Source organism: Vipera ursinii (genome assembly GCF_947247035.1).
Source record: "Vipera ursinii genome assembly, chromosome: 1".
Taxonomy (NCBI): domain Eukaryota; kingdom Metazoa; phylum Chordata; class Lepidosauria; order Squamata; family Viperidae; genus Vipera; species Vipera ursinii.
In genome coordinates this window covers 281,309,211-281,321,361 of record NC_139512.1, presented here as the reverse complement: position 1 = coordinate 281,321,361, position 12,151 = coordinate 281,309,211, and the positions used below count along the sequence as shown (strand labels likewise).

The 12,151-nt window shown below is 37.0% G+C and overlaps 1 protein-coding gene across 2 annotated transcripts in view; it reads right to left on the bottom strand.

Moving 5' to 3' along the window:
* The window catches only part of CEP43 (centrosomal protein 43), a 35,229-nt gene that overhangs the window by 18,138 nt on the left and 4,940 nt on the right, over positions 1 to 12,151 (bottom strand). For both annotated transcript variants that reach the window (XM_083357554.1, XM_083357555.1), the window contains exons 2-6: positions 8,839 to 8,892; positions 7,325 to 7,379; positions 5,134 to 5,222; positions 2,750 to 2,887; positions 2,239 to 2,322 (exon numbers count right to left, since the gene is read on the bottom strand). In XM_083357554.1, coding sequence (XP_083213680.1) covers positions 2,239 to 2,322; positions 2,750 to 2,887; positions 5,134 to 5,222; positions 7,325 to 7,379; positions 8,839 to 8,892 — 420 coding nt within the window. The remainder of the gene's footprint in view (positions 1 to 2,238; positions 2,323 to 2,749; positions 2,888 to 5,133; positions 5,223 to 7,324; positions 7,380 to 8,838; positions 8,893 to 12,151) is intronic.

Genomic DNA, 12,151 nt, shown 5'->3' with positions numbered 1-12,151 from the left:
ACATATAGTCCATATTTAGCTAATAAAATTGTGACTGACCATTGGGTCACTAAGCAAAGTGGTAACCAAGTAGGAAATCACATGATAGAGACTATGTTTTCCTTTTCTCCACTTCCCCACCTTTTGAAGCCAGCAGCACTGGCATAGCAGGTTCAAAACTGACAAAACAAAACTAATCAGTCTGACACTGTTGACTTTTGTTTGCCTTTTAACCACCCCTTACCCTTTCGAATGTTGCCCTGTCCTGCGATAATTAACAACGGGATTAATATTTGTATTTACATTTATTGGAGAGGAAAGGATTACAAGAGAGTAAGCAGGCACACAATGTAGAATGTCTTGGTTTTTGCCAGCACATTGTTTTCAATGTGTATTCCCCATTGTGTGTCTGCTTACAGCAGGTCAGGCCCACGGCAACAAGTCATGAATACTGGTACAATGATGATCACGTGATGACGAGATGCTGCAAGGATCACAAATATCAACACTGGTCATAAAGTTATTTTTTTCAGCACCACTGTAACATTAAATGGTTGCTGAATGAGGCAGCTGATAAGCAAGGAGTACTTGTGTACTAAAGAAAATTAATAGACACGACTTCCTCTCATATAGATCCTGGTATACATCCCCCACCCAGGCAACCAAAACAAACTAATCCAATATCCTGGCTAAAACGAAGACAACCAAGTCAGTATCTTCCAAATAATGTACAACTGGGCTTGTAACCATTTCCTTTTTAATCACTTTAACGGGAATTGTACACTTGAGACAGCAACCTCTTCATGATCAAAAGAAGGGTTATTAAAAAAAAACCTTTCCAACCCAGTGGAATGGTGGAGCTAAATTATGTAAACAAGGTTGCAATTTGGTCCACTTGTCTGTCTGTCTATCTGTTATCTAGCAGTATAGGTCTCTGAAAATAAAACAAAATGGGACAAAATTTGGTGGGGAAAAACTGAAAACAAAGATCTAACTTTAAATAGGCCAGATTTGGTGGGGTTTGTGGAAAAAACATTCCAGAAAAAAACTATTCTATGCATCCCTATGAGATGAACAGTGTCTTTAAATGACACTGATTATTCTTTGTCATGCATTTTCTTGATTACGTGAATAATATGAAATATGAAATACAGGTAGTCCTCAACTTACACAATTGAGCCCAAAATTTCTGTTGCTAAGTTAGATATTTGTTGAGTGAATTTTGCCCCATTTTATGATCTTTCTTGCCACAGTAAATCGCTGCAATTGTTAAATTAATAACACAGTTGTTACGTGAATCTGGGTTCCCCATTGAATTTACTTGTGAGATGTTACAAAAGGTGACCACATGACCCCAGGACACTGCAACTGTCATAAATATGAGTCAGTTGGCAAGCATCTGCATTTTGATCATGTGAGCATGGGGATACTGCAATGGTTATTAAATGTGAAAAACAGTCACAAGTCACTTTTTTCAGTGCCACTGTTAACTACCAATAATCACTATATGAACTGTTGTAAGTCGAGAACTATCTGTAGAGTGAAGTTGGATTGTTAAGATAATAAAATTACTGATAACTTTCCCTCAAACCAATAATATGGTACTATAGCTTGAGAATCAGAGATAATTCTAAGTCAGGGTATTTTTATTCATGGTTTATTGAACAAGCCATGCCGGTTTGGTTCACATTTAATAGGAAGCTATAATAGATGCTTTCTACCATCAATTCTGATATTTGATTGTATAAAAACCTATTCATCAGTATGTTTTTACTAACTATATATATGTTTGTTTTGCTTTAAAATAGTAAGCTGACCTAGAAATATTTTCCAAATTCAAACCAATAAAGCAATATATGGCAAAGCCGTTGTACAACTTGATCCCTAAAAGAAATGTATGGAACCCAAAGCTTTACAGCAGAATAATTTTAACTTTTTAGAAGAATCACCTGGGACAGTTTATGATTAAGCTTGGTGGGAAGTATTCAAGTGAAGGTGGAGCCTTTATTGCAACTACAAAAATCTCCATAAGTTGCCAGTGATTAGGCCTCAAAACAAGTAGGGTAGTTTAAATAATATAAAAACAAAGATTTGCTAGGCTGAGAAGCCGTGTGTGTGTGTGTGTGTGTGTGTGTGTGTGTGTGTGTTACTGCTATTATGGTAATATATATTTTCCTGTTACAAAGAATTTGTAGACTAGCATTAGATTCTAGAAACATCACTTTTAAAGACATGCTTTATTTTACTAATCTAACTTACCTTACTTGGCACTGAAAGTATGTTAGACCTTTCATCTGATGATTTTGGAGGTGAATGTACATTTTCAGATATTACTGGGGCTACCTAAATAAAAATGTAGAAAACCAGTAAATATAAAATATGATTTTCTTCGAACACAATTAAGCACTATAGAAATAAAGGCCAGTATTGTCGAGAGGTTAAGATGTTTGAATAGGACTAAGGAAATCTAGTCCTGCCAGACAGGCGATTTTGGGGCCAGTCCTTCTCTGTCAGCCCTAGGAAGAAGGCAACGGCAAACCCACTTCTGCATATGTGGCCAAGAAAACTTAAGGAACTGGTTTGCTTAATCACTAAGGAATCAAGATCGACTCAGTCATGCACACAAAAACAGCACTGACATACTCTCTCCAAAGGAAACACTACAAAACATTTTCAATCCACATCACTATTTCAACAGTAATTTGCTCTTCAAAGTACCTACATCAAAATGAAGAATTCATTAACATGGTTAGGATGTTAACAGTCTTACGTCTTCACTGTTAGAAAAGCCTTTTTTCTGCTGACATCTTCTGACCACTTCCAGTAGCAAGGGCCCATCTACTGGGGCTTTAGGTTCTAAAATACCCAAGTCTTGAGCTAAACTTTCTCGAGATTCAAGTCCATTTGACTGCAAAAACACAAACACAAGACACACATATACATACACATATATGCAACTATAAGCCAAAAGGTAATTCAGTAGTTCTCAAAAAAAAATTTTTACAGCATATAAATATAAAATTTTCATGTCAAAATTCATAGCCATAAATTCCTTTTTACAATATGCAGATACCCATGCCACAGAGGTCCTAACTTCCCAATTTTTCATTGGTCTTGTTTTTTTAATTCTACAGCTTGATATACAAATCTGAGAACTTGATGTGTGACAGGTATTATGCTTTTTCACCTCCCAGGTTCTTTTCCAACTTAAATTTTAGGCTAAGCAAATGAGCTCTCTACTAGATATCACAAACCAAATTCATTACATGAACTAATAGATAGACATCAACACAGCCAACTACGGTTGGACTGGAAAAAATGTTCATTTATGCTTTGACATTGTTGTGACTACTATTGTAACATAACTTCCAATTATAGTAAGTAAATAAACATGTTGAATTATGTTATGTTCCATTGTTGTATAGTTTATCACACTACACTATACTATGACACTTTATAGGGAGACTTGAGGCATCCAATATACAAGTGGTTTGGTCAATATCAAGGGATAAAACTTATTTTTATCCTTATTTATAAAGTTGCTTAAGCTAAATCTATTTTAAATTACTTGCTTCAGATGCATAAAACTAAGTTTTGAATGCATACAGAAAAGAAAAGATCCATTGTGTTGTTATTCCAATGTTAAAACTGATTAATCCATCGCAAATCTGAAATTGTCATGCATATTAAATAACTCTTTTAGCAAATAATACAAATGATACAAAGGTATCCACAATAAATATGATGTAGGTGTTAGAAATTTATTTGATGTTTCTACAGTAACTAAAGTTTGTGGTACTGAAAATGCAAATTATTTTCTAAACCTAAAAGCTTGTTTTTGAATTATTCAGAACAAATCTTGACAACAATGGACGGCTTCAGATGTTATTACCTGGGTTAGCAATTGTTAAAATGGAATTGTAGCACTACAAACAGAATGGCTGTGCATAATTGAATATTTCAGAACTGTTTTAGACCTTGTGCAAGCATGAGCACAGCATCTCTGTTATTTATTAAATGACCTATCTTTTATCAGATTTCTGAGCCATCCTGAAAAAAATATGCTTCTTTCAAGACTTGCAGAAAGGACAACTTGCCTGCCCACATATTATACTGTTGCTGAGAATTTTAATTTGCTATTAAGTCAAGTTCTCTCTACAACTTGGAACAAGGACATCTGACAGACTATCTTTGCAGTTAGAGATCCGAGCCATATCCTGTATCAGTTCTAATGTGTTCCAATTTATGGTTATTTGCAGGATAACTTTTTCTACTGATATCACTACCTGCAGTTAGGATTATTTTCCTCAATGTACACAAGATGTTTATTAAATATTTTAGGCACCTACTAAAGACCTTTGTCTTTACTAGGCCTTCCCTGTATGAATGTTGAATGAATACCTCTGTTTTGGGTTTATTTTTTTCCCTTGCCCACAATTTATGTAGTGTAATGATGCTAAAAATTCACAGAGGTATAGTATTGTTTATGTCTTTACTATTTTCATACTTTTACTGTAATTTTATTTTATGGGAAGTGACATCTATGTATATCAAATAAATGCATTTTAAAAATGGAATAGGCAATAACTTAAAGACTGTCATTGGCCATTTTTGTACATTTTCAAGAAGCAAAATATAGCTTTTTTTGGCCACAATGTGTTACAGCAGTGTTCTCAACCTGTGGTCCATGGACCACTTGGGGCCATGATGTCATTACAAGGGCTCTGTGAAGGCTTGGAGAAATGTTATGATTTAACTCTTGCATTAAAATCTTGGGAATCTGTGGCTATTGAAGGTGGCCACAAAAGGTATTTAAAAGGGTCCATGGTGAAGAAAAGGTTGTGTTATAGGCTGCTCTAACTGAATATTCTTTACTTGTTATCTTGGTCTAAGTGAAATAAAGTGAAATAAACAAAGTGAAATAAACAGAAACGCAGAAACTTGTAATTTACACAGCATAAATAAAGATACTGAAACATTAGATTCAACTTTCCTGCCTTTAATCTATAGTGAGGGTGACTATGTTCCCTTTCTAGGATATACCAAAACAGCAATACAAAGCATACGAATTAAGCTTAAAAATGAATCCAGGTTCTTTTAAACCGGAATAATATCAGAGTATAATGTCGAAATAAAAAGATTAAAAATGCTTACTGTGCTTGATTCAGGCTGAAAGACAGCTAAAGTAAAATCAAGATTGAAGAACTGAAGAAATTCAGCAACAAGACTAGCCACCAATCGACCTTTTAAAGAAAACATATGAAATGTCTTTTAATTACAATTGTAGTTAATCATTAAACCTATACATTGTGGATTAAAAATGAAAGATCTTAACATTCAAAAGTTGCTTTGGATTTTTAATACGGAAGAAAAGCCTTTCAAAGTTCAGTAACACTCGACAATATGGACAGAATGGAATTGGAATTTTGAGAAGACAATGTGGGTAGGTTTCCTCAAATGGCTTGGGACACTTGCCAGTTTGCAAAATACTTGACACGAGGGTGGACATGGACATTCACGAAGTAGCCATTTATTGTTAAACCCCACAAAATCATTCCAGTGGAAATTAGGGGGAGGTGGGGTGGGGGCTCTAGGCATTCTTATAAATAAATAGAATGCAAGAACCTAGAATTTTGCTGACATTACATCTTCCTAATTAATTTTTCATTAAATAGTATTTTAAAAAGTCAGGATGGGAAATATGATAAGCACCAATAGTGGATCCCCCGGGCACTATGTTGCCTAGTCTGATCTAGATCTATTTACCGCCAAGATGCATTAAGTAATAAAAAATTAATTTAAAGTTAATATCTACAGAATCCTGCATGGCACACTGCCAGGCTACTTGCAGGACTGCCTTTTGTTAACATTTTCTGTCCATCTTACATGCTCCAATGAGAAATGATGCTTTGGGTCCCATCTTTGAAATAATGTTACCCAGTGAGACCCATGAAGTGTGCCTTCTTGGAGATGGCTTTTGGCTTCTGGAACAACCTGCTGCCCCAATATATGCAGGACTTTAAAAAAGAGTTTAAGCCCTGGCTCTTTGCCCTGGCACCTGGGTCAAGATGAGCCGAGTTTCCATTCCGTGGGATACAACAAATCTTAGTTTCTGATCACCAGTTAACTGTTTTGTTTTAGGCTCGTGTTCCATTTTACTTCTTTTTATTTTGGTGAGAGATTTTTGTATGCTACACAAAGTCATTTATTGCTTGAGTTAAGCAATGTTTAGAACATATAAATGTTCTAAATAAATAAGTAAATAATTCTGCCAGTCTACATTTCCTTATTGGCCTGTATATTCTTAAACTGATGTACCTTAACACTTAAGAGAATGGCATCACAATTCCAACTGAATTCAATGGCTATTACTTGGTAAGTGGAAAAAGACTGTAGCTTAAGTTGTGAAGCGGGACTTCTGGGTTGGAATGTCACTTTACCATGAACTATGTTATATATTCCATGGGATGATTTAGAGAAGCCTGATTTCTCCTTCTTACCCAGAAACCTCAATACAATACTTTATGTTACTAAAATCCTTACATCTTTATATGACCAACATGTAAAGAATCTGAATCTAAATGTTATACATATAAAAATAGAAAAATTATCCATGTTATTTTAAAAACATAAAGGTATATTGATTTTTCATATCTTCAGTAAGTTCTTTTCTTCCCAAATAGTTTTTCAATGGTAAAGCCTACAAAGATTACCAGCAGACGTGTTTTTTTAAAACTGATTTTTAATACTGAAGCTCAGCATTTCATGTTTAAATTTAATATAAACTATTAGTTGTTTATGAAGAAAATCATCTTAAGTAATAACTGTGTGCGTTATTAAATGACCCTCATGTATTCTACAGAATACCTATGAACATAGGACAATTATTTTCATTTGCTATGTGGAAAGAAGGTGAATAATACCTTTTTCAAGGTTAGACTTCTATTCTGTTCTTTTCATCCAAGAAAAAAATGAAATAATTCTGCTAGTTCAGTTTAACAGTAATTCACTCATAAACTCTTATTCAATCCATGTCAGTTCCACTGTACAGACCACACCAGAAGTCTATTCTGCAGAAAGGCTAAAACCTCTTTATCTCAGATTGGCTATAAAAGAATTCCCCTTCTCATGTTCCAGTGAATTAGAGAGGAGAAACCTAAACTGTTTTCAATTGTTATCTAATTTTTCAAGACTTAAAAAATGTTTCAGCTCTTTTTGCCTAGAACCTGGTTGCTGCACTGTTTTGTCAAGGTTGTATCCTTGCTCTCTACTTCTTTTCATCATTACTTGATCATTATTTGTCAAATACATATTGTTAGCTTTAATGAACAGAAAAGGGGCTTACCATCTTTTGTGCTTAAAAACTTTTTCAAACTTTCATTTACCAGAGGAGTTTTATTCTGCTTAAAAAATGGAGAAAGAAAAGAGTTAAGAAATTTTCCTGCACTGCAAAATAATCAGTACTTCAAAGCAATACAATAAAAGCAATAAAGCCCTCAGAGTTGCTTTTATCAATGAGATGGGAAAGCATATGAATTTAATAATGAATAATCATGGGATTTATACTGAAGAGGCACATAGCAGGTATTGATATATCTTAAATGAACATCTTTATCAGAATCATCAGAATCAGAGAGCAATCAATGTTTCAACAGAAATACCAAGCTGATCTGAGTGTTCAACAAGCATTAGAATAAGATTAAAAAAAAACAGCAATATCACTTAAGACTTCTATACTGCTTCACAGTGCTATACAGCCCTCTCTAAGCAGTTTTCAGAGTCAGTTGTTGCCCCTAACAATCTGGCTCCTCATTTTACCTATCTTGGAAGGATGAAAGGCTGAGTCAACCTTGAGCCGATGAGACTCAAAACTGCCGAACTGCTGGCAGATGGCAGAAGTAGCCTGCAGTACTACATTCTAACCACTGCACCACCGTGGCTCTTTATATAATTTTTTTTTATATAAATAAAAATTGTCAATACTATACAGATAGTCCTTGACTTACAACTGGTTGCTTACCAACCATTCAAAGTTACAACAGATCCCTTTTCCAAAAGGTATGTCTAACCTGATTATGATGTTCCTATGGCTTCCCTTCTGTAGTCACGTAAACACAATTCAGACCCTCAACAATTGGCCCGTATTTATAGCCATTTGTAGTATCCTTTAGTCACATGACTGTGATTTGGAGGGTTTTTTGCCAAAAACTGGCATTTACTTAGCCATTTTTGGCAAAAACACCCCATAGTGAACAATGGGTTCACTTAATGATCATAGCATTCACTTAATGACTGTGGATTCACTTAATGACCATGATGATTTGCCAATGACTGCTGCAAAGTCATAAAATCAGGTCAGTCATGCAACGATCCACTTTACAATCATCTCAACCTATGACCATAATGGGCTGGCTCCATTAAGGTTGCAAGTTGGACTAGCTGTATATGGTGGGATTGCCAGCTAAAGAAGAAAGGGGAGTAAAAAGACATTCCAACATTGAGTTGCTATAGAGAAGTACTATCACAGCCCAGTCTTGGAGATAAAACCAGCACAAGTTTTATTTCTGCAATGATGGTCTTACAGCAAATGCAAGGTGGGCTCATATTGCTGACATCTTGGGAAACCATACTGTGTTCACCTGTGTTCACCTGTTCAGCTTTTTCAGATGTTATAAATTGTCAAGCAAAAAGACATCCCACAGTCTTTCCCCCCCCCCTCTTTAAAAGTTAGTACCTAACGTTACCAGAGGACCAGAAATAGCTAGAGTTAAGCATACTCAAATAGCTATGGTTCCTTTACTCAAGAATGTCAACGAAGAGAGATAACTAATTTAAACATTTATTACTTTGGCTCCTTACCTCTACTTTTTCTTGCTCTTCAAGTGCTAAAAATACAGCTGCCCGCAATTCTGCCTGTAATAAAAGTTTTGTGTAAGAAGATGTATTTATACATTAAGTATATTAAGTAAGTTAGATAACAAGCAAGCCACATGTGGTCTTTCACATTTCAGTTGCTCATGCTTTATGCTCAATTATAACCGTTAGTTACTCCACTGCATGTCCTGATCTGTTGTCATCTCAACTACTTGAGATATGAAATGAAACTGTAAGAACTGACATATTTCCACTAGCTGCCTTATTGTTTATATTATATTTCATGAGATTATAAGACTGTGGGCAGAAATAAGGCTGTTAATCTTATTTCTAAAGTGCTCCAGGAACCTTTTGACTGAATAAAAAAAATAAAACGATTTAAACATATAGTGTTGTAGTTAATGGTGTGGTGGGATTTTAATCTCTGGGGACTCAGAAGTTCATGGCTACTGTAGTATCCATATACATATCCCAAGTTGGCTGAGTCTGAGTTCTGAGTTCTGAGTCACTCCAGAACTGATTTTTGCCTTGGGATAGCAGTAAAGAGATCTGGATTTGGGGGATGTCACCATCAGTCCTTGTGGTCATCACTATCTGATACCTTGGAGTTCTCTTTGGTCATTCCTACCACAGGAAGGAAGAACCTATTTAATCAGTCCACCTCAGCTCCCTGGTGGATCAGTGGGGGTAATCTGGGAAAGTTCTTGGGGCCCTGATGTGTGGGTTGACCAAGATTCTGGTCACCATTTGAAATGAGGGGCAGTGATAACCTTGAACTGGATCATGTCCTGGCAGACAGTGAAACCTGGCAACCTCTCTTAGAAGAAGACTTGGAGATAAAGTAGCAGATGAGATGTTTAGAACACTGCTGGAGGAAGACAAAGAAGGGATCTGAACAAGCACAGGTAAAAGTCTTTATTTCTTAATAATTAGGTAAAGGCAAAGGTTCCCCCGCACATGCGTGCTAGTCGTTTCCAACTCTAGGGGCCAGTGCTCATCTCCGTTTCAAAGCCAAAGAGCCAGCGCTTGTCCGAGGATGTCTCCATGGTCATGTGGCCGGCATGACTAGATGCCAAAGGCGCATGGAACGCTGTTACCTTCCCACCGCAGTGGTCCCCATTTTTCTACTTGCATTTTTACGTGTTTTCGAACTGCTAGGTTGGCAGAAGCTGGGACGAGTAACAGGTGCTCACTCTGCTACGCAGCACTCAGGATTCGACCCGCCAAACTGCCAACCTTCTGATCGACAAGCTCAGCATCCTAACCCACTGAGCCACCGTGTCCCTCTTAATAATTACCTTATGATAAAACAGGAGTATTTTTTTTAGCTTTTATTGTACCCACAGGTACTATCCAGTGATATTTTTTAAATGACTCGATCCTTCCTGGAGAAGGAGAGTTGGAGAAACATTTGCAAGACTACTATGAAGATTATTGTACAAATTTACCAGATTAAAATCACTTAAATTCACTCCAAGTTGAACTCCGGCTATACAAAACATTTGCAGCTGATTGAAGCATGGTCTAAAGGGGTTACCTGGGAAGTTTAAAATCAGATGGTACTGAAGAAATGGACAGTATATTTCCGGCCATGACGACTTAGATCTACAACACTTATTCTTGGCTAAGGCCTCCAAGATTTCTTATTGGTTCCTGCTGATGTTAAATCATCCTTGAGGGATGGGATGATTTTACTAGCAATTAAAGAGGCAGTGATCCATCCCTTCCCAAGAAGTTGTCCCTGGACCAACAATACTATACAATTTTCATCTGATCTAAAACATCTCCCATTTTAGGAAAAGTGCTGAAGTTTGCAGCCCCAGAATGCCTCAGAGAATACAGATTATCTGGACCCCTCAGTTGGGTTTCAGATTGGTTTACAATACTGAGATGGTAATGATTGCACTTTAGATAAACTTTGGCAGGGCTGGGATGGGTGGTGCACCATGCAATCTTAGAAGTTGATACCATTGATTCTGGTATCCTTCTATATCAGCTCTTGAAGGTTAGAAGTGAGAGGCACATTGAATAGATTCTCCTTATTCACTGGGACAAGTTCCCATCAGTGTTGGTGGGGGAAGAGAGATCAGCGTAAGAGCCTGCTTTGTGGGGTTCATCAAATTCTATTCCTAATATGCGTGTATTTAACGTCTATATGAAGCCATTGGATGAGAACATCCATTAATAAGAAATTAGCAGATTCAAATTATTCCCAGTCTGTTTTATATAGTAAAATCAATTCCTCTTTCATAATTGCTTCTGAATCCATTTTGATAATAGCAGACATCTTTAAGAATGCATGCTATTGTCAAAATGGATTCAAAGTGCAATTAGTTATGGATACACCACACTAGGTAAAGGTAAAGGTTCCCCCGCACATGTGTGCTAGTCGTTTCCGACTCTAGGGGCCGGTGCTCATCTCCGTTTCAAAGCCGAAGAGCCAGCGCTTGTCCGAGGACATCTCCGTGGTCATGTGGCCGGCATGACTAGACGCCAAAGGCGCACGGAACGCTGTTACCTTCCCACCTGAGTGGTCCCTATTTTTCTACTTGCATTTTTACATGCTTTCGAACTGCTAGGTTGGCAGAAGCTGGGACGAGTAACAGGCGCTCACTCTGTTACGCGGCACTCGGGATTTGACCCGCCAAACTGCCGACCTTCCGATCGACAAGCTCAGCGTCCTAACCCACTGAGCCACCGCGTCCCTACACCACACTACATCTATGTAAAAACCCTCATTCGCAAGCTATACTGTCTCCCTCTAAACTTCTAAATGCAAGTCAAGGTGCCGGTCATCAGCTACAAAGCCTTCATGGCACAGGCCTGGATTGTTTACAGGGCTGCCTATTGTCAATTGTCTTTGCTTGCCCCATGAGACCTAGCATACTTCAGGTCCCTTCTATCAAACAATGTCATCTAGCAGGACCCAAGAACTGTGCCTTTTCTGTTGCAGTGCCTGACCTGTGGAATAGCATTCTCCTAGAAACTTAGATGGTCCTTATTTATTTTCCATAAGGTTCTGAAAACTTGGCATTGGCCCAGAGCATTGAATGAGCCCATCCATATATGACTTGAATGGGAATGCTGTGTGTTGGTCTTGGTTCTTAAATACTGGCTATTTATGTATTTTGCTCTGAGTTCCTTTGTACATTTAACTTTATGTAAACTGCCCGTGCTTGCTAATACAAGCTATACCAATCAACTAAATAAATAGTGGTAAGTAGATCCAAAGGAGAATGTCAACCAATTCAAATGTGAAACTGTTAATTTTTTAATAAGTATTAATTTGTTCCAAGTG